The 23,488-nt window shown below is 32.5% G+C and overlaps 1 protein-coding gene across 1 annotated transcript in view; it reads left to right on the top strand.

Moving 5' to 3' along the window:
* LOC124358202 (nesprin-1-like) overlaps positions 1–23,488 on the top strand; it is a 363,429-nt gene that overhangs the window by 278,709 nt on the left and 61,232 nt on the right. Inside the window, exons 124-133 of the mRNA XM_046810494.1 lie at positions 1,223–1,375; positions 2,104–2,265; positions 3,346–3,501; positions 4,155–4,319; positions 4,808–4,951; positions 5,541–5,675; positions 5,764–5,897; positions 7,633–7,828; positions 8,554–9,056; positions 10,915–11,038. Of these exons, the coding sequence (XP_046666450.1) occupies positions 1,223–1,375; positions 2,104–2,265; positions 3,346–3,501; positions 4,155–4,319; positions 4,808–4,951; positions 5,541–5,675; positions 5,764–5,897; positions 7,633–7,828; positions 8,554–9,056; positions 10,915–11,038 (1,872 nt within the window). The remainder of the gene's footprint in view (positions 1–1,222; positions 1,376–2,103; positions 2,266–3,345; positions 3,502–4,154; positions 4,320–4,807; positions 4,952–5,540; positions 5,676–5,763; positions 5,898–7,632; positions 7,829–8,553; positions 9,057–10,914; positions 11,039–23,488) is intronic.

The raw sequence follows: 23,488 nt of genomic DNA, 5'->3' as shown, positions 1-23,488 counted from the left end.
TATTATTTTAACTTTTTGGGGTCTATTTGTTCCCCATCAGGTTGACTCACCAGGGCCAATTAATTTCAAGTGAATATGTCTATGCTTCATTTAATATTCCATATGTACATGCCACTATAAACCTATAAATTGTAATAAATCTTTTTTTTTTCAAGGAAGAACCTCATACTATTGTTGTATAAAGTTAAGTAAGCACAATAAAATTTGTATTCACTCATTATTTTTATTATTTTTTAAATAAAAAATACATTTTTGTTCAGGTTTTTTACCTACTTTATTCTTTTTGAGACAAAATAAAGAAGTAACCATCATAAGTATTAGTCATGTTCTAAATACCAATATAATTAAGTTCATGGCTTAGGGAACATGTCATCTGAAAAAAAAATTATATTTTACTATATATACAATGTTATTTTATTCAGTAAAATACCCACATTTTAGCTTATGAAAGTATGTAGTACTAATTACATTGGTAAACTGAGAAGTGGATTAATTGGTATGCTCTTTTGAACAAAGTAGGCCACTTGAAACATAGTTAAGTGTACATAAATTAATTGGGTTCTTTTTCACTTCAAAACTGAATATTATATCAGTACGATAGTAAAAAAAAACTAAAACGACGCGGGGTTGTCATAGAAATGCGTAATATTACGGCACACAACATAATTTAAACAGGAACAATTTAACATATACAATATGCATAACATTACATCCATAGTACTGTACACTTTTACGCAATAGCTATGAACGTAAAGGGAAAACGAATCTGAAACCGTGAAGGGAAAGTATTTTTTTTATTACTCTTTGACATAAAATGTATTATGCTTCCTTTAATCATGGCTTATTAATATTTAATTGACAACATTTATCAATAGATTTTTCTAGTCTGTCTAGGAAATATTTCATCATAAAAATCATTGATATCATTATTCATTAAGCAAGACAACAACCAAAATTAGTAGTAGCAATTAGTAGTTTGCAATTAATTGAATATAAAAAACTATTTGTATACAATTAGTAATAAAAATATTATTTTATTGTAAAATCAAGTTCATCAATTGGTTCTATGATTAAAAAACTAAATAATTCAATTTGCAAATTCTATGTCTTGTGAGGGATATGTACACTTTTTGGAAAGCCATGTCTTGAAATTATTGTTTAACTAACATTTGAAAAATCACACATCACATCAAAGTTGTATTAAATATACTTCACTTTGCAGTCAAAGCTGAAAAAATTGGAATCAATAGAAGCAGTGAATCGTTCCCACAAGGCCAAATGTGCACTACTACTCAGCTCAGCCCACAGACTGCTGCGGGACTTTCCTGGACGGGAAATCCCTATGGAGACATACACCACACAAGATACTACGCAGGTCTGTGAAATTTATCGCAAGGTTCACAGATTTCCTTAACTATTATATATAGAACTTGACACTGCTTGCTTGACTTAATTATTTTGAACTGAATTCTATATTAGAAAATTGATTAGTTCTATTATAAACCAATTTTAAAGCCATATTTTCCTGAGGAAAATGTTTATTGAACCATATTTTTAAACTTAGAATTTAGAAGGGTATGCAGTGATTTTCCACTGTAGTCTGTGATAAAGATGAGGAAAGCTACAACCTAGGGTTTCTAATATTAAAGATTAAGAAAACTTCATCAAATTTACTTATTAAACTTTTCATGTAGTGCATGATTCTAGTCGAAACAGTTTTTACTCCTAAATCTGTAAATGTATTTAGTTAAGTGGTAATTACTAAATTTACATTATTTATGATTGATTTATTGGATGATGTTATCATTATATAAGGCTGATATTATTAGTTCATTTTGAAAATCTCAATTAGGTCTGGTGTAGTGTGTAAGCATCACCTTTTTTCTTTGAATTTAAATTTAACTATACTCATTTCATTAAAATTTTGAATCGGTCTGTTTGTTTTGTTTTAAATTTGAATAATCGTACTTGTTTTGTTCACGTCTCCAAACATTTTCATGTTTTTAACAGAGGTATCCCGGAAGTTTTTCTATTCTTGTCATTCATACATGTTGTATGAATATTGTTTGCCAATTTCTAATTAGAAAACTGTGTGCCTGACAGCTGATAGAACACAACATAGGAGTAGAGCGGGAGAAGCTATTGCAGTTGGTAGCCCTGGCTGATGAGTACGAACAGACACTTAAAGATTTCGCCCAGATCACAGATGTTGCGGAGGCTCTAGTCGACGGACCCATTGTTGTCTCCAATCTAGAACACTTGCAGGTCAGTCAAGTTGTTGAATAAAATAGGGCAACACATCACTAGGAAATTCTACATGTAATGGTTGGTAGAGAATTACTATTTGTTTCTGCAGAAATCAGAACAGTTTGGCTCAGAACTTAATTTTTTAGTGTTTATTCTTAATAAAAGGTTTAAAGTAGTATTTTTAATGAGCCAGAAAGGACTGCAACAAACTAATCTACAGTTTAGGATTTGCCAACCACCAAATGGCTCCCGAAATCAATCCTGAGTTCCTGTGTGTACCACTTGTTATAAAGTATGCATTGTTGCAGAAATAAAACACTTTTTTCCTAAAAAGTTGTTCAGGATTGAATTTGTTAAATGTTGGAATATTTTTTTTTAGTATCCTCACTACAGTTCTATAAAAGTTCTATTTAGTAGAACAGTAAGTTTTTGAGAAGAGTTGTTTGGTGTGTAAATAAAGTAATTCCATAAATAAAAGCATTTAATAAAAGTAAATAAACGAGGGGTGTCCAAGTATTAAGTCAATTAAAATTTTGTAGAACAATTGTTTTGTTTTGCATACATTTACTGATTTTTTTAAAATTTTATAAAATTTTACTGATTGCTATTACTTACTGTTCAATAAGTTAATCCACCATTATCTATACATAAATGTAAGTGTGGGCTTAAAATTATTTTCTCCAAATACAGTAGAACTCTTCTTTTGAGAGTTCTTTTTATGAATTGTATAACCAACCTAATATTATTAGTACCTATTTATTTACACTTTTATTTGTTTATAATCAAAAAATATCATTTAATAATTTTGTTTAAGGAAAAACTTCAATATACTACTTAATCTGTTTATAGTAAGTAGTTATATCTAATTTGATAACAATATATTTGATTTCTGATTAATAATTTTGATTGCATTAGTTGAGAAAATTAATTTTTATTGGTTTGGAATCTTATGTATTTTATATATGAGAGTTTCACTCTAATAACATCAGCATTTATGACCTAAGAAGCATATTGTAACTTTATAATTAGAGTATATAAGAATACTATAACCATAACCATGTAAATAGTGTCTGTTCAATAAATGATGGGATGTGATAGGAGGAAATGCAGAAACATCGCAAATTCTTTGTGAACCTGAGCCACTGCCGAGGGATCCTGGAATCTCTGGAAGGTCATCTGGATTTGGAGACAAGAGCTCAGCACTCAGCCCTGCACACTGAATTGCATCGGCGTGCCTCTATGATCTTGGACAAGGTGAGTGGACCTGAAACTGTAAAATATCAAAGGAGTGAATCATTGAAATATAGTTAGACTTTTAACTTTAAAACTCATAAAGCAAAATCTTAGTTTTATCAGATTTGATTATGATCAAGGGTGTCTTAACCTTCATGTGGAAATTTGCTCTAATCATATTGGTGCTTTTGATCTGATGTTATTTTTTTCTTTTGTAGATACTCTTTTGCCTGAACATATGTATACAAGGTGTAAATTAAGTCCTGATATACCTTGACATATTCCAATCAGATAGAGATATCAATGTACATACAAGCTTCACCATACTAATTAAAATACTTTTGTGGATTTTTTTGGATGATTCAACGAATTTTACACCCTTTTCAAAGAAGGATAGAAAGAAGGGGATAGCTTTGATTGCAACCCCTATCTCGTGACATGTAATTTTAAAGGTCTATTCAATCAAAACAATGACACGAAGAAAACATCTCTGTGATGTTTCTAGCAAACGTAATGGTCGAATAATAAAAAAAAAAAAAAAAATAATCTGTAGGAACAATGCCAATGACTTGTGCATATCAACACAATGCATGCAGGATATCTTTCGTTAGCGTATGTATATAAATGATCTCAAATGGGTTACTTGAAATAAAAGATTTTGATCTGTATTGTAGGCTGCTAGTCGAGCCCAGCAGATGGCGCTGGCAGCATCGCGTTGGACCGTGTTGGAGCAAGGCATGAAGGAGGAGAGGGGGTGGCTGCAAGTCGCCAACCAGCGAGTGCCAGACCTGTCCAGTGTACAGACCTCTGATTACAACCAGTACATCTCACTATACCAGGTGAGTGAATCAGCTTGGTACCACCTCAAAGCTTTAATTCTTTTATTAGTTTTGCCATCTTAGCTTCTTAAATAATTCATGGTTAGTCTGAAGAAGCTGTATGAGATAATATACACGGAACAACAGCTAATAATACCATAAATTTATAACCATCTAGTCAATCTTTAAAAAGTCAGATGAAAGTAGTAATACTTGGGCAATACAATGTTTATTTCCTCAATTAATTTTGATTTTTTTGGAATTAATTCTTTTTAGAATTTACCATACTTTAGTACAGTTTTTCGTTACTGTTAATTTATATTCAATTTTTTTAGAAGGTATTATATAAATGACTTAATAAATCTATCTTAACACTTTTGATATTTTTTACCTGTACTTCTGTTTATTACTTCTTGTTTGTATTTGATAACTGTAAACATACAGGTATTACATTGTTTTGGCATTAACATTACAGTAAAAAAACTCTGCGACTGTTGCGATTGTTTCAGTCTCTATCAACCGACATCACGCTGCACGTTGCACGTGTCTCGCAACTGGTTTGTGTCGCACATGGACTACAGGGTCTGGTGCAGAGTGAGAGTGGAGCCACCTACGACGAGCACCACGCAGCCATCCTGGCACTCCAGGCCGAGGTATGCATCTTCTTACTGCATTTTAGTCCTTTTTACACACAGACTGTCAACAATTTTAATATTTGCAACCTCACTAGAAATATATATAGTATTAATCTCTGTAATATTTAACAGTTTTTAGTCCCAAAATATTACATCTTTGAGTATCTAAACCGACAAATAATACAGATTATGATGATTTTTTATTGCATAATGTCTGGATGAGTTTTAAATGACTCTCCTATCATATATGAATACTGTTTATCTTTTTGTAACTACCATAAATTAAAATAAAACTTTTCATTAAACAAGTTTTTTCAATTATATTGTTCATTTGACTGAACTGACAAGCCTTTTTAAAATATTTTTGAATATCATTTAACTCAATGAACAATCTTGAATTCAACTATAAACTGAAGCTATCGTAATGATACAATTACAAGTTGATGTCTAAGCAAGACATTATGTTAATAAAATACAATGTCAATGATCTGGCTTAATTCTATTAAAAGGAATCTATAAGAGAATCTTTTTGAAGCTTATATGCATTTCGGAAAGCGAAAGTAGTTTATAATGATTCAAATTTTTAATACTGTTATATGATGGATAGGTAAACACAGAGTTGGGCCGATTGCTGTCGTTCCGAGACAGTTGGACATCTTACGAGCTGCTGTCAGACAAGCTGGACGCTTGGGTGAAGAGCGTACAGTTGGAGACCAAGCCGACCAACATGCGTCAGTTCTGGGTGAGTTGGTGGGCTGAAACATTGTACATGGAAAACACAACTTGGGCGGAGTCGAATGGCAGATTTAAATGTCAATTGCGTGTTACAGGAGCTGAAGGCACAGTTTGAGCTTCATAAGCACGTGCGGGATGAGGCGGCTAATCACCTGGACACTGCTCTCAGAGTGATTCCCGTAGCTGATGAGACGTTGCAGCGACAACTGCAAGCTCAGCTACTCGACAGGTGAATAAATACTATACTTCTAGGCATACAAGTGGGTCTTGATTTGTTTGGTTTTGGTTTACATTAAGGAGGGTTTTAAATAATTTAATGGTATTTTGACAATAAACATTCACATTCCCATACCATTATTTTTTTTGCATTTACTCACACTTTTTATCATTGGATAATGATAATAGTCTATTCGCTATACAGACTTTTTAAATGGACCACCAATGAGATCTTTGAAATTATCAATCTGAAAGCAGTCTTCAAATTGCAAACCTTTCCTTGTTTTTAGAGACATTTATAAATATGTATTCCAATTAGGAATAGGCATTTGATAGTGTATTTGACATTTGAATGATGCTCTGCTCAAAAAGCTTTTTATTTATTTTGAAACCTTTACAGTGTTACGAAATTCTTGTGTTTTTAATAAACAAGACAAATTTTTGAATACTGTAAAAACAATATCAAAATTTAAAAAATAGTTTGAAAAATAGTCATATAGTTTGAGAAAAATTTTGAAACTAATGATGATAGGTTTATTGTTCAGAATATTAAAAAGGGCATCTATTTTGAAAGTAGGTCTTTTATGTTAAACTCTAAACATTGAGCTCACACATCTTTGTTGTCACAATAATACATCTCTAATGGCATGATTAGTCTTTTACAAAGCTGGCTGTTGCTTGCTTAGGTTCAGTGTTTAATTAAAGTTAAAATAACAGATTATCTTAAAAAGGAGGAATTTATCTCTTAAATAAAATATTTTACTGTATTTTATTAATAATTTTTAAAGGCTTATGTTATTTAAGAAATTTGAAAATAAATTTGTTAGTATTCTGTCTGATTATGTAAAGTTTTATTTCTAATCGATCTACAATCTTTTGAATGGGTCTAAAAAACTGTTTTAATATTTTGTATTAATGATTATTAATCTACAAAGTGAGTTGCCGAAATAACTCTAAATCTTCAATAGTTCTGGTTAATTAATTCTTAACTATACTTGTCTAATTATTGTTCTCATGTGAACATTCCAAAGTTTTTCTTTTACTTACAATAACAGTTTTATAACATTTTTACATAAGATGAAAATGGCATGTGAGTGGAAACATGCATGTGTTGGCTTGTTTTATGATTTTCTTTTATCAAGTGTTACCTGCTTAAGCCTTAGGACTGTTACTTGATTTTGATTATGGCTACTCGGGGATCTAGGGGTATGAAACACCACCCTGAAGAAATGAATGAGTGACCACTTCCCCATAAAGTGTTTGAAAATATGAATCCCAAAACAGTGTTTTATGCAATTTTGAGGTGCAGGGAAAAGTTTCCCATGCAAACCAAAAGTACTACATTTTAGGAGAGAGCATTCTTTTAATATAACTTATAGCTCTCAAATGATAAATCTTATGAAGTAGTATCTGAAAACATGTCCTATATTAAAAAATTTAGTGTATTTTTCCATTATTTTTATGTATTTATGTGTGTACATGTAAAAAAATACAAAACACAAACAAATCATGGAAAGAACGTAAGATAATATCATGTGAATGTAGGATGTATTTTCAAATGCTGCTCACAAGTAGACTACTGAATACAGTGGAGTGGTTGGAAATCTTGGCCATGCCTCTTGCTTTATAACATTTATTATTTGGGAGTTATAAGCACGTGTTTTACTTTTGATTGTCTGAATTTTGTAAAACTTATTTTGGACACTCCCAGTTGTAGAAACCTAAATAAGTGACAACGTATTGTATAGGTGGAATGCGCTGGAAGCTCGGCTGGATGGCATGCAGGCAGTGGCTTTGGAGAGCCTCAGTGTGGGGAGTGGTTCGCTGGAGGACAAGCTTGCAAGATTGGAGAGAGAACTCACAGAACTCGCTACACTGCTCAGCGACATGCATGGGGTCATCAGGACAGAAGAGGAGCTGCAATTGTACATCGAGAGACTACAGGTCAGTTCATTATAATAACTTTATTGTTGTGATATTAAAACATTTGGTACAGTATGTCAAGAAATTATTATAGAAAACTGGTTTGTGAGTGATAGAAATATCAACTGAAGTGAATCAAAAACTTGGTGTACCGACAATGAGGCTTATTTGTATATCAATAGCTCATCAAATGTTTAGTATTTCTAAAATTAAATTTATAATTGCTTAAGAAATATTGTTGAAAAATATAATATTTTGTGGTAGTAGACACTTGAATAATTTTTATTGTACTCAATATTATATTCATTTTGCCACTTACAGTATGGTTCTTAAATAACAATTCCGATCATGTAAATGCTACATAGTTTCTATACAGTTTATAATTTTCACAAACATTGTTAGTATTTAATTGCATTTATGGTAGATAATAAATTAATAAAAAATTTAATACACTTTAATATCTGATTATATCTTAACTTTGGGAAGTGGTTTTACCCAAATTACATACTAAAAAATAATTTTTTTTTATTACTATTTTTATATAATTTTTTAGAACTTGGTGCAAACTGGCTTTCATGAAATTTCAGATCATCAAGTCCCCTTTACTATTTGGGTTATTTACAATTTGTAAAATATAGATGTGTTAAGAATTATATTAAAAACATTTTGAAGCATATTTAAAAATGGAGTTAAGTAAATGAACATGTAAGCTGTTTTAAGTATAACATTGATGTGTGTGATGACAGGTGATGCGAGGCAGTGTGGAGTTCCTGATGGAGAGACTTGGGTGTCTGGGGCTACTATCGGCATCAGAGTGCGACCGCGTGGGAGCACTGCTGGCAGGAGCGCGCACGCTTGAGCTGAGCCTGCGAGAGGAGCTGGAGGGGGCGACAATACTGAAGGACAGACTGGGGACACTGAGACGTGGCACCGCGCGAATACGCAGGGACCAGCAGCGTGCAGCGTCTGTACTGGACCAGTGCGAGGCCAGTATCAACCAGAGCCAGGACACGGTGCAGCAGGCCCTCACCAACTGCCAGGGAGTGGCAGACGCACTGGCCACACAGTGGGGAGAACTCATGTCCCTGCGCCAGCTGCTGCACACACTGCCCATGCGGCTGCGGCTATCCGTGTCTCCGGTGCCGATGGAACGTGAGATCGCTCAACTCCAGGACACTCATGCTGACCTCTCTGCTCGCTGCAAGTCTCTCAACAACAGTCTGGTGCAGCGACTTGCTCTCTGGCGCAGGTCAGAATCTTTGTATCATATTTTTTGGACACATTTTTCTACCAAAAATTTAACATTAACGATTTTCTTTAACTGATGTGCTGTCTATATAATTTCTAAATCAAATAGTCACTTCATATTGTATAATAAAAGAAAATTATTTACACAAAACAAGTTCCAATTTTGGTTGCTTTAGTATAAAATGATTTTTTTAACACTTTTACTGTGATCCTATCAAAATTCTTTGACCTTAAATATTTTAAGAGCACTTAAAAGTTTATTTTTTTAATACGCAAAATGTACTTTTTCTTCGGGCAGTACTTATAGTGGAGGTACAAATTTAAAATTTGGTTTGTATGATTGAACAAAATAAAAGCTCTACAAATTAGCTAGCCATATTGTATACAAATTAAATTTTATTATAAATATGTTTGAAGTATGATTTTATACTGATGTAATTTTTATTGGAGTTGTTGATGTTTCAATAGTGACAAATCGATACATGAGTTCCTCTAAGAACAAGATTTTATTCCGCAAACATTTAAAAATTTTAATTTAATTTTACTTATACAAGAAATAAATATTTAGACATCTCAGTTTATTTGTTACTTTGAGATGATCCTCATTGCTTCCTGTAACGAGTTATGAGACTAGTTCAAATCCATTTTTAAAATAAGAACAGACTGATCTGCTTTAAAGCTTTATTCTGCCCATCCTCATAGACTGTGCAAGGATCTTATCAATATAATCTTATCAAATAAGGGGGAGAGTCCATTCAGTATAAGGTCTATGGTACTGTTAAAAAAATGCTATGATCACAGACAGGGTTTGACCTTGCACAGAGCCAATGTCCTCTGAAACAACACATCTTACTTTGCTGTTTCATACTAATTTTAAGTTTTTTATAAATACTAATAAATTTTTATTTATTTATACATATAATTACTCATTTAAATTTATTTTTATATATTTTGCCCCTCGACATATTTTAAATATTTAATTCAAGTTGTTTATTGTAACAGTGTTAATATAATTTATCAACCTTTTTCACTGTTCTTTTATTCAACTGTTAAAAATTGTAATTCAAAATTATTTTATGAGCTATTCCATCTGTTGTAGAAATTACTTTGCGGTGTTGGCACAATGTCGGTTAAATAATTAGAGCGGCTTCAATTTGTCACTGTGCAGACAACACTGATTAAAATAGAACCATAACTGGCCAAAGCTATCAGAGATATACAGGGTGATTCAAAACTAAACGGCAATCTCTCGGGAGCTTATTCTATAGCTAAAAACAAGTAAAAAAGTTCATATATTAGTTAATATTTTATGCAGATAAGAATATGCATTTTTGTGAGTCTGTTTTATTTTTAAATAAAGCTAAATTTCAATACCTATTATTAATTTTTTTCCTAAGTAATTCACATGAATCTTTTCAGAATTAAATGTTCTACAAATCTGTTTAAGAAAAAAATGACCTTTATTTAACATTTATGGAAGTAATCTTACGTTAAACACAAAAATGTGTTATTTCTTTGCACCAATTCTTGTGTTTTACGTAAGATATCTCTGAAAGTATTGCATTTACAGCTCTGGGACGAATTTTAATAAATTTTTCAGATATAAAAACATAAAAAACAATCGTATTTGTATCTTTGTAACTACCTTTACCATTTTTATATGGCCTGACTTCACCAAGGGTTCTGAAATCCGGGCGAAATCTTTCGCTAGGCGTAACTCGCTAACGAAGCGTTTCCAGGCATATGGTTATATGAACTTTTTTACTTGTTTTTAGCTATAGAATAAGCTCTCGAGAGATTGCCGTTTAGTTTTGAATCACCCTGTATACAAGTATTTCATCTAAACTGTGATGTTACAGGTTCTACAGTCAGCTGGAGCTGGTGCAGCAGTCAGTGCGGGAGACCGATTACATGATGGAGATCCTGGCAGTACAGGGCCAGGTGGACTATGAGCGTCTTGTCAAGGCTACAGAACGTTTGGAGGTCAGTGTTCATCAGTTTTGTTAGTTACTAAAAGTACTAGACACATATTGGTTGGTGTAACTGTTTATAGTTTATGTTGGTGATATAGAGCTTCTAAGCGTTGACACAAGTCACTAATTGAAACATTCTGCTGTACTCCTTGTCACATTTCATTGGGTGTCCTCAAGTATATTTATTTGAACAACAGTCACATGTTTTAAACAAATTCTACGCTAAAATATTATGTGTGGCGTCGTTGTTGCAGAATGGAACATTTAGTAGAAGTACACTAAAGAGACACGATTTCATAAGTATTTGAAACTGTCTAGCATCAGTTTTTATTTAAAGTATTTCCAGACATAAGTTGTTATATTTAGTTTCATGTATCAAAATTCCAAGATAGCTGAAAATTTGAGCTGCATAGAATAATGTCTGTTTCAAGATTCAAGATTCAAACATTCTTTATTCATATTATGTACAAAGGTACAATAAATAGCGTCAAATTACAAATGGTCAAGACTTAATACTAGATAGGACTTTAATATAGATTTTATTTATATTAAAATATATTATGTTATACCAAACATAGAATGGCCCCTCCTAGATTCCTTACAACAGTTAGGTCAGAATTGCTTAATTCTAGCTGAGAAAATATTCATCTAGCGAATAAAGAGATAAATTTATTAAATAATCTTTCGCTTTAGATTTGAATTTAGATAAATTATTTTCCAGTAAAATATGCCTTGGTAGCATATACAAAAACTTTGTTCCCATATATTTAGTTTTTTTTCTTAAAAAAATCTAAATGATGTGTTTCAACCTGTCTATTTAATCGAGTGTTGTGAATATGATTATTTACAGATAAAATCGGGTCAAAGTTCTGTTTTTACGTAAGTCATAGTTTCTAAAATATAGAGCCCATATACAGTTAATATTTTTAGATTAGCAAAAAGATGTTTAACTGAGTCTTCTCTTTTTAATTTGCACATAATTCTTAATGATTTCTTTTGTTGTATTAAAATTCTATCTAAATTTCCCTTTTTTGTTGCTCCATATATGCTTATCCCATAAGCAAGATGTGAGTGAACTAAAGTTTTCGAGTAGCCATTAGAAGTAGTGGGTGAAACTGAGAAGCAGTGAGACAAAATTTGACGCTTGTATTTAATTTCAAAACTTTTATAGTGGGAATGATAATCATCTGTTTTTTTTATTAACTATAAGTATTGTAATTAATATAAAATATGTTTCATAAGTATTTGAAAACTGTCTAGCATAAGTTTTTATTTAAAGTATTTCCAGATTTAAGTTGTTATATTTAGTTTCATATTTCAAAATTCCAAGATAGCTAACAATTTGAGCTTTACAGAGAGTAATGTTTGTTTTCGAGTAGCATTAGAAGTAGTGGGTGAAACTGAGAAGCAGTGAGACAAAATTTGTCAGTTATATTTAATTTCAAAACGTTTATGGTGGGAATGATAATCATTTGATTTTTTTAAATTAACTCTTAAGTATTATAATTAATATAAAAAGTCAACTTTTAACAGTTTTGTCTTTCAAAACGCCTTTACAATTCTAATTAATACTTTAATGGAAGAATTTAGGATCTAATTTGCCTACTATCTAAAATAATAAATCACCAAAGTTAGTATATGGTTTGGCCATTTTCAAATATAAGTTGTTAACAAGAACAATAAAATTTTCTTAAACATTTAGTAGTAGATTGGAGCAACATGTAGGAAATCAATTTCTTCATAGGAAAGTATCTACTGTCAGACTTCCAATTACAAATAGTCAAAATTATATGTGACTGACTAGTTTCTGCATAAATATGTATAGCACAAAATGTAATGATAAGTATATATTTTGATAAACTTAATAATGGCTCTAGTTTGTTTATATTTGTTGTGAAATATTGCAAGGCACATTGCCCCAATTAAGATATAGAGCGTCTTTGCCATCTGGCATTCAAAAATAAACATTGCCTCATCCTACTGTGTTATCTTACGAGTTTATAGTTCTTCTGCAACATGATTGAGGTTATCACATGGCCATCCAGGATCTGCTAGTTCTCATAAATGTGTTTTTTCAATCAATATCCAGTCTAAAATTCTGTCAACACTTTAAATCATAATGCCTTATGGTAATTTTAGAAGCTTAAATTATATTCAAAACGTATATAAAGTGTTAAATATATTATTTGTCTCATTCACACTATTTTTTTAATAATAGAACTTTAATATACGTGAAAAATTGTCACTGTGAGGCTATAACAAACATAATTATGTATAAGTAAAAATTTCACTGTTTTACAATTTATTTATTAATAAAATGTTACAGATGCAAGTTTTAATTTTTATTAATGATTTTTACCGTACAGTAGTTAAAAATGTAAATTGATTGGTTATTGTTATAAATTGGGCTAATTAAAATTAGAATTATAACTTTTCTAGGGAAACATTTTGGTTTTTATAATATGTTTTTGTGTTTATTAGTACAAAATCCTGTATAATGCAAAGATGAATTTTTCTACTGTTATAAGTTAAAGCATAATTAATTACGTAAAGTTTAAATTAGCACTACAAGAAAATAAGAAGAATGGAAACAAAGGGTCCTGCAAACACAGTAAACCTGTCAGTGAAGTGCCTGTTCTTTCAGAGAAGCAGTAATCAAGTCTGCTGTGTTTGGGACCCACTAGGAATAACATTTCCAGATCACAACCATTTTGGTTATAATATAATCATTTCATGACTTGATCATCATTGAGTTATTTAATAAATAGTTTTACTACTGGCAATATGTTGATACTAATGATATAAAAAGATAAGGAATTGTTGAATTGTTAGTTATTGATGTCTCAACTTACGTCTCCTTAAATACTATTGTGCGAATTTAATGATTTTAACACAACTAAAAATCATACATCCTAATATATCCCTCTGTGCTTTAACATAGGTACTGAGCAAATCAGAAAATTGCATGTAGTTGTGCTTAAATGATGTTAGAAATTCAGATCCTCCCCCATATATTGATTGTAGGAAACAAGATTAACCCTTTTAGGATGAGCGGGCTATACATAGTCCATAGTTTGATGAGTCATGAAACATCATAAAAACATGATTTTATATGCTAATGTACTGTATGTCCTTTGGCCTTTCTGCAAATATTGATGAGGTCATTTAGTATAAGTCATCTACATAATTTTCACATTGTGTAACAGTTGTTGCGTCACATCACTCCAGCTGTGTTGTCAGACAGGCGATTGTGTTGTGTATTTGTATGTAACTGTATTTTTATCCTTATTTTCCAACCTATCAACTGAAAATTTTGTACCCTTATAGAAAATAAAGTAAAAAACTGAAAATTATTGATTGCCACCCTAAAGTAATTTTTTGTCCTGGCAGTAACGTAACTTTTTTAAATTTTATACCCAATCAAACTATTACTAAACAATGTAATAAATATTATGAACAATTTTATTGTAAATAATATGATAACAAAATATACATATATATCTTTTTTAGTACTATACTTATAATGTATTTATAAAACATTTGCATTTTCCATATTTTGATCTTTATCTTCTTCTGTACACTCTTCAGAAAATAGTCACTTCAAAAGTATGTAACTGAAAAATACCAATAATGTCATTGCCCTAAAAGAGTTAAGTTTCACAATTTAAGTTTCAATCACCAACTTTTTAAGAAAAAACATCAACTCTGTTGTAATCTTTTAAGCTGCATTTGAAAGGTTTTGTAAGTTCCATACAAAATGCTCTCTCCAGATTAGTACCAACTTCCTTACATGTATTTAACAAATTTATGTGTAATAAATCAAAATGTTCCAGGCCCCGTAAAAAGTGGCAAGTCATTTTAAGCGTATCTGTTACTTACCAAATACATTTTTTGTATATTTCATTAATTTCCATTTTAATAAATCAGCCCTTAACCAAGAATAAATCAATTAAAATTATTCAAATTAAGTTATATTCAAGTGAAATAGTTGAAAGTATAGTTTAATATAAAATATTTAATTATTTGTGTCAAAATTTGAAACTAAAATATTGTAGTCGTACAAGAAGCTAACAAGAATAATTTCCTCTGATAATTTCTTATGTTACTGTTATCAGTAAAAATTGATTTTGATTTTTACTTAAAAATTAAAAAAAAGTTAAGAGAAATAAAAAAATACTACATATATGTCACCTTTATTCACTATATTCGAATTCTTTTCAAAATTATTCAGAGTTCTTTATTCTGAGACCATCTAAATCTCTTGTTAGGGACTTTTTTTTAGAGATAGCAAATCACAATGGTAATGTCATGATGATTATGGGAAATAGTAACCCCGTTCAGTAGTTTACAACCCCACATTGGTCACATTGGTAAATCTTATCCTACGAGTCACACCAATAAATACAATGTAGTGTAAGTGTCTCAAGCTTTGTGTCACGTATTAAGCACGAGTGGCCCAGTGTGTGGTATGTGGGTTACTGTTCAGGTTCCTGCTAATGTAACATTGTTATCAGCAGCAGACTAAGTGAATGATGTGTGTTTGTACGGATGTCAACACTAGCTCTGGCTTAACTCCTTACTCTCTCCATGAGTGTAGGTCACAGATAATGCTTACATACTACTATTGACTTACATTACTCTGTAACAACCCTATCACATTTAGAGTAACACTGTTAATCGATTACTTCGCTACAACTAATTTGTATTTTCATAATTTTCTCTTCAGAATTTAAAGTCCCAAACTCATTCATCACGCTGTGTAGAAAGTCACATTTCAAAAAGAATCACAACAATGTAAGATTTAAACCAACTTCTCAGTACAGAAACAGGAAACGTCATACAAGAGATTTGTATTATGAGATATATTCATAGTAATATGAACAAAGTACATTGTATGATTGGTAAAAAATTTAGATAATATTTAGTTCACGATTAATATCTATAAATAAAGTATATTAAATAATAAATAATACAAATTTAATAATAATAATTTTTTTAAGTGAATAATTAACTATATAGCTCATTTATTTATAGTATTCTACTAGCTGAACTCGCGTTATCGTATATATATAGGCAAGCGGTTCCACACTCTTTGCACTCTATCTCAATAAGGGTTGAATGTACATAAAATTACTTGAGGCAAAAATTGAAGAGAATTTTCTGTTCTACAATATTTATAATCACATTAAATGTTATTCTGCGCAATGTAAACGAGATATTTGCAAAAAACTGATTTTCGTGGCCTTTGACCTTAAATATCTTAAGCCATGGATACATGATTATATGAGACCTTTAGACGTAAGTTTTATAACACCAAAATAAAGACGTACGCAAGTTTTTAGCTTTTTATCTTTCATTCTGAAGTTGCGTACTTATTTGACCGGACTATATCTACACATACCTGAAATCTTTTAGACAGATATATTTAATGAGAATAAGCAGAATAAATCTAATTTGAAATAGTAGTCATAGAACATTTTACAGAAATATTAATGTAGAGGATTGGTTTTTGACCTAAGAAGTCTTTAACAAAAAAGAGCTCATGAGGAGTATAGTTGTACAAATCTTTGTAGGTTAACTTGAGACTTGTAAATAAAAACTAAAACATATATCTTATAGGCATTATATGTGTATGCATTTATTAAAAATAGGTACATTTTAAATAATTCAGTTGGGCTAATTAAATTAAGTGAAGAGTGGTGCCTTTGAAACGCAAAATTCTGCTAGATTATCCAAAGAAAATCCATACAAGATAAACATTTTATTAAGTACATAGGTAACTTAGTGTATGGATAGCGAAACCACTAAAGCAGATTTGAGTAAATGCATACAAGTTGTGAAAGAATTCTGGACTCCAAGTCTGATATTCACTGATGGCCAACATATAAACACTCACTAGCTATAGTAGATGGTGATGCTGACCAAGCCGAGCACACAGAGTGTGTGTATTTCCTGTGATGGTGTACTAAGAAACAGAAAATGGATGGAGGTGGAAACACAAATAACAATTAGTGAGTCCTGGCAAACATGGCAAAGTAGTGTCACTTCACCCACCTTTGTTGGGTTCAAAGTGAAATGAATTTCGCATTTACTGATGTTTGTTTGCAAGTGCATAGTCATTCTTATGCACTGTCAGTCATCTTGATTCCTACCCTGTAAGAATATCTTATAACGTTTTATTCCCTTATGTTTAGACATAAAGTTCTGTACCTTTCAAAATATTATCATTGATTACAAAAAACTAAATAATTTTTAAAGTGAAATGATTGATTATGAGAGAATTATGACAAATTATAAATTATGTACGTTTTTATTTAGTACATAAACTTTCACAATCAGTTGGATCTATGTACATTTAAAATAATTTGTCACACAAATTCATTGTTGTTCCATTTAGTCACGTTTTATTACTGATAATGCCTCAACCCTTCTACATATACAGTGAAATAATTGAATTTTTCTATTAGATCGGACGTGATAAAAACATGTTTGTAATCTCAGTTCTTCTTTATAACAGACACTGAATAGAAGACAGGATATTACAAAAAAGATCAGTTATCTCCAGTTTTTAGACATATGACGCTGTAGATACATTCTTGAGATTCGCTCGAGGGTCCAGTAATGAATGTAAGCTTTCTAGTGCCTCAAGGGTGTTCGTGATCAGTCTGCAGGGGGAATAGGACATGTGATTACCAAAGATTTAACATGTTGACTGCGACTGAGGCGGAAGCCATAGTGTGCATGCTGAGGTGTTAGATTACTTAGATCATTCAGTGAAGGTGTTAATGACAGATGATTATTGTAGACAAAATGCACAGGCAATAAATTGTATGGTATATATAAACATGGCTGGTGCCTGCTATCAATATTGCGTTGAAAACAAGAAACAAAGAAACTAGTATGCTTTGTTGTTCGTAACTTAAACGTAGTGGCAAATAATTTCAAGTATTTTTGAAAAGTGTTATTTTTTTGGATATTTAAAAACTTTGGACAAGATGATCTTCCAGAAAATATTCTTGAAGCCCCTTAGGTATTCATAGTATACACTCCTAATTCAGTATGTGGAAAAATCCGAAGAAAGAACTAAAAGCAAATAGGTGAAAAAACCTTGAAAATTGTTCTCCAAATTGTAACTGAAACTAAAATTCTTTAATCAACAAATATTGTATAAAAATACCTACCCACAAAATCCATGTTTTTTTATATTTTTCTATACAGTCATGCAGTTATAGAAAGCATTGCAAATTTAATTGATGTTATAATAATGAAATTCCTTTTCTAGAACTTTGCAACAGATCATGTTCCATTTCAAAACATAAATGAGAATGTTAAGAAAAATAAGCTTTATCAAGATGGCAGATTAATGACTAAATACATTTCAAAGCGTTTGTTGTTTATGCAACTCTGTACAACTACAAAGTGATGTCCAAGATAAGAATCAGGTTTTAAGTGATGATAGAAGTCGGTAATAGTTTTTCAGTTCTTTTTCCAAGATATTTATCTGAGGTAATGGATTTTGAGGTTTAAGAATGTGAGGAAAATCTAGTGCTGACACTAATTGCTCTGAAGACAAATAAAGATAATATAAAGCATACACCAGTATGACAACAGATATTGTCAGTTCGGAAATGTTTGTTTGTGTATATTCTTAAATTTTTTTGAAATTTTACAGAGCTCCTCATATTTTATTTTATCCAAGTATGGTAAGTATAAGATAATTGTCTTAAAATTATAAATTCACTCATAATATCGGAACATTATAAATTGTTGTTTTAACTTAATATATTCATCATATATGCTCTTAATATCTTGTATCAAGTTAATTACCATCTTAATTGTAAAAATTTTATTTCATGTTGGTAATTGAAGACTCATGGAGCAATTCGAAAAAATTAGTAGACATTAAAATAGTAGTAAACTTTATTAATACAATACTTTTCCAATATAGTATATTTTATGGAAGGCCTTTTGAAGCCAAAAGTTTCATCATCAGGCGAATCCACAAAAAATGTAGATTTTGTAAGTAATGATTCATTATGATTGTACGGCTATTTATAACAGTATGATAATTAATTTGTGCATCCCAATAGACTCCGCCAGTGGTTTTCATTGTTCATGTTTTTTTTTCAATAAAAGGAGTCCAAGCAACAGTTGGAAGGAGGGGTTGATGCCGAAAACGCAACATCTATAGCAGTAGCATAGCCAGAAATTTCGTTCGGGGGGGGGGGGGTCCGAAACCGGGGATCCGGGGGACGTTTTGTGTGTTATTTGCCAATGAGTTCACTGGTAAAAGGTAAATACCAAAAATATGGAGCTTTAGTAACTACGCCTTACAGAAAGTGGAAAGCTGTAATAGGCAAATTCAACTCTCACAGCAACTCTAGTACCACAAATTTTCTTGTATAGCTACAGAAACTTTACGAAGTTCGATTCTGGCCGAGTAGAAAGCACCAATTTGATGTTGCATTCACTGAATAAGAAAGAAGAAGAACAAAACAGAACTTCATTCAAGCGTATAATTGACACGACACAACTATATTCTGTGGAGAAAATTAAATACCCCTTCGGGGACATTGGGCCACTGGCGGCCGAAAACCCTTTAGAAAAGGAGGGCAATTTTCTAGCGTTGCTCGGGTACAGATCAAACTAACGGTCGGAAAATGCATCGGAAAAACTCTACTGATTAGAAGTTCGGCTGCTTTGGATTTCACTGATTGAGGTATTTATGAATGAGTTTTAGTCTAATGACGATTTTCATTACACTGTAGACGAGTACATAATGATCGGAAAAAACAAAAAATCACTTTCGGTCAGAAATTTTTTAGGTATTAATTCAACGCCAATTTTTACATAGGCTTGTATAATTATGAAGAAAAAACAATAAGATCATTTCCGGTCGGAAAATACCGAGGAAAAGCTCTCTACAGATTCCGGTTTTGACGATTTTGGATTTCACTGGTTGTGTGGTTGAGGTAAAAGTGGTACTTACTACTTAGAATTATGTTAGGACGTTGATTTTAGGTATTAATTCAACGCCGACTAATACATATATAATTATCGAGAAACAAAACAATAAAATCACTTCCGGGCGGAAAATACCGAGGAAAAGTTCTTTACAGATTCAAGTTTTGACGATTTTGGATTTCACTGGTTGAGTCTTTGAGATGAAAGTGGTACTTAGAATTATGTTAGAACATTGATTTTGGGTATCAATTGAACGCCGACTAATAACTATATAATTATCGAAGAAATATTGAAAAAATCACTTCCGGACAGATTACACCGGAAAAAACTCTACTGATAAGAAGTTGTTCAACCACTCGACCGGTGAAGTCCAAAATCGTCAAAACTTGAGTCTGTAGAGAGCTTTTCTTCGGTATTTACCGGCCGGAAGTGATTTTTTTTTCTCGATAATTATATAGTTAGTCGAGTACAGTTTAATGATAAAAAATCGTTGCACTAGCTCAATCAAAAATGCCACGTTTACCTCAATAACTGAAGTCCAAATTAGTTGAAATTCTAATCAGTATAGTTTTTCAAGTGTATTTTCCGACTAAAAGTGATTTTTTTTTTCGATAATTATATACACGTCTACAGTTTAATGACAACTAAAATCAACGTCGTAACTTTATTCTAAGCGGTCATTTTACGTCCCCAAGACGAATTTGAACAAAGTAGTCGCTAATTTAAACTGTTCGCCGTGTTACGGTTCAGGTTACTTTGCGACGTCACGTGACCGCGCCCTATAGAAATACCGTGATTACACTACACTATCCGAAAGGCCGAGCCCAAAAGTATCGTTTGATACTTTATGATTTAAACGAAAGGACAATTAATTATATTTTTAACAACGGTCACTGTAATCAATCAATTTAATGTTTGTATACAAGAGTAATGGTAACTTTCCTTTTTTTTCTCTCTCCTGCTCCATGCTTCATTTTTTAATGTCTTAAAATTTTGGGGGGGGGTCCTGATCCCCTGGACCCCCCCCCTTCGCTACGCCACTGATCTATAGAGTAATTATTTGGTGTGGGGTCACCGGTTATTTCGGCCGTTGTCACCGGTTATTATTAGCTCACATCGATGTCAGCCGTGTCATTGCCCACGATGGTAATGAATGAGATGTTTAGCACACAATCACAGTCCGCCTCGCTGGCCGACCCGACCGCAGCGCCTTCACTCAGCTAACTTTGACATCACTGACACAGGACCTAATCTACGAGCGTTAAATTGTACAACGGGAGAACATTCGTAGGTGCGATTAAGAAAGTGTCGTAAATGTCGGCCAGTAATGAAGGACGCCAAATCCATAAACACGCACGGTAGCGAAAAGAAACCCCGCAGACATGTCCTTGGGTATCAGCGGCCATCGTCGTGTAGACCTTACAAACTGATTACAACTTTCCTAGCGATACTTTTTCCAAGCTTGCTGTAATACATATGTTGAAGGAGGAAAAAGTTTTACAACAATTTACAATTACTTCTGGGATGTTAGGGGTCGTTAATGTCCTGGTGTACTGAAGTAGGCTCCTGGTGTATTTTACTAGGCTCGCATTACAGGGAGTGGTCACTCCCAAAGCTGCGCGGCGCGGCGCAGTTGCGGTGCTGCGGATGAGAGAAGCGGTATTTTTACACTAGAGCGAGTCCTCCCACATTCTCCGTACCGAGGCTCTGGCTCTGGTTTACACTCTACAGGTGTAAGTGTGACATCATCAGCTGTTGATGCAACACTTGCAGTCACAACAAACACTGGGAGCCGATGGCCAGCACTAGCGCGGTCGCGGCACCGACCTTGCGACAACCGGACAAGATTTGCGAAATCCTAACTTTTCAGCGTTAATCTATCTATCGCCATTATCGAACAAAAAGTAAATATTTCCTGGCATCGAGTAAATAAATTAATATTCAAAACTTTGTTTTGACATTGATGGACGGAATTTTTTATTCTACTAATAAACACGAAAGCGTCAGTTTTTATGGTTGAACATCTATCGATAGAACAACTCAGGAATCGATGGTTTATGAAGACTAGTTTTTTGGTTATCGAATAAACACACACACTCGGAGAGTAGTGTTGAACATCGAATCCCACCCAATTTTCAATCGATGATTAATTAATTACAAATGACTATTACTTGTCTGATAGAACACGGTCCTGTTCATCAAAAGTCATTTCGTTTCTTGGAACTATAGTGACGGTGACACCACAAATACCGAATATCTTGTGTGGGGTGGAATCGTGTTTGGCGTTTCTATTTTCGGAGAAACAGTATTGACTCGGAAGATCTCGGACGTGATATGAGGCGTTGAGACAGATAAACAAAACCAGAGGGAATAAAGGCCGATGCCATTTAGGCGCTCTCTCTCCTTGAACACAATACAATCCGCGATAACAAGAGACAAAAACGGATCAGAGCACAAACAAACCGTGACCATAACAATAGGCATGGAGCGATAATGGCAGTGTGGGCGCTGAGTGGATAATTACACCGTGTCAAACTACTGTTTACCCGAGATACGAAAATATTAATATGCATATTATAGTATCGCATACTTCATAAACCTTTGGTGCCGTAACTTTAAGGATAGTTAATTGTGTCTTTGTTACCGTACTATTGTAGAGATTTACGTACTACTGTAGGCCTACCTCACAGTGTTTTCAGTAATATTCAGTGGCGTAGCTAAGATTTTTTTTAATGGGGGTTAACAGGGTTTCGTACGTATGCAAAATGCAAAAACCCCGCCAAAAACGAATTATTTGATTTATATCAAGTATAGATAAGTTGGTTGGTAACTGTTGATTCTTAGCTCGTGGATTAATTCTGCTAATACTTTTTGTATTAGCTGTAGGATACCTTTATGAGAGCTCACGGCGATTTGTAACGTCTATAAACTCCTTTGGCACGTGACTGGTAATATTTACTCATTTAATTTCATCGTTTAGTTTAATCATTTGTGACACATATGAAATTCAAATTAATTTGCCGTTTTTTACATAACATCTCTCTCTTTCTCTCACACACACTTTATAGGAATACGAATAAAAAAATGTTATAACACTTTTAAGTCGTATCTCGTCAACCCAACCTGTGATATTAAATTTAAATTATCATCATAAATCATATTTGGAAATCAGAATTTGAATGTTATTACCGTTGTAGGTTATGGAAAAAAGCATTATCTGATAAGGGCTAGATCGACTTAGTCTTGGACTAAACTTTTGTGTCAGCAATACAATTTAAAGACTTACCATGCAGTGTTTTCCATCTTCAGATGGCATATGCCGTGCCTTGTAATGTAATTTTCTCTTAGTTCCCGAACACACATAAGCAATTGTACAACGCTCATTTAGCCGTTAAACTATTGCCAAACATTCCTTTTTTGGAATAAACTCTACTAATTCTTGTTATTTCGTAACAGTTTTCCTGAGAACCAATTAACTTCATTTAATTGAAAAGAT

The sequence above is a fragment of the Homalodisca vitripennis genome, chromosome 3 (genome assembly GCF_021130785.1).
Source record: "Homalodisca vitripennis isolate AUS2020 chromosome 3, UT_GWSS_2.1, whole genome shotgun sequence".
NCBI classification, from domain to species: domain Eukaryota; kingdom Metazoa; phylum Arthropoda; class Insecta; order Hemiptera; family Cicadellidae; genus Homalodisca; species Homalodisca vitripennis.
The sequence above is the reverse complement of the archived record's forward strand: the minus strand, read 5'-3'. Positions and strand labels throughout refer to the sequence as shown.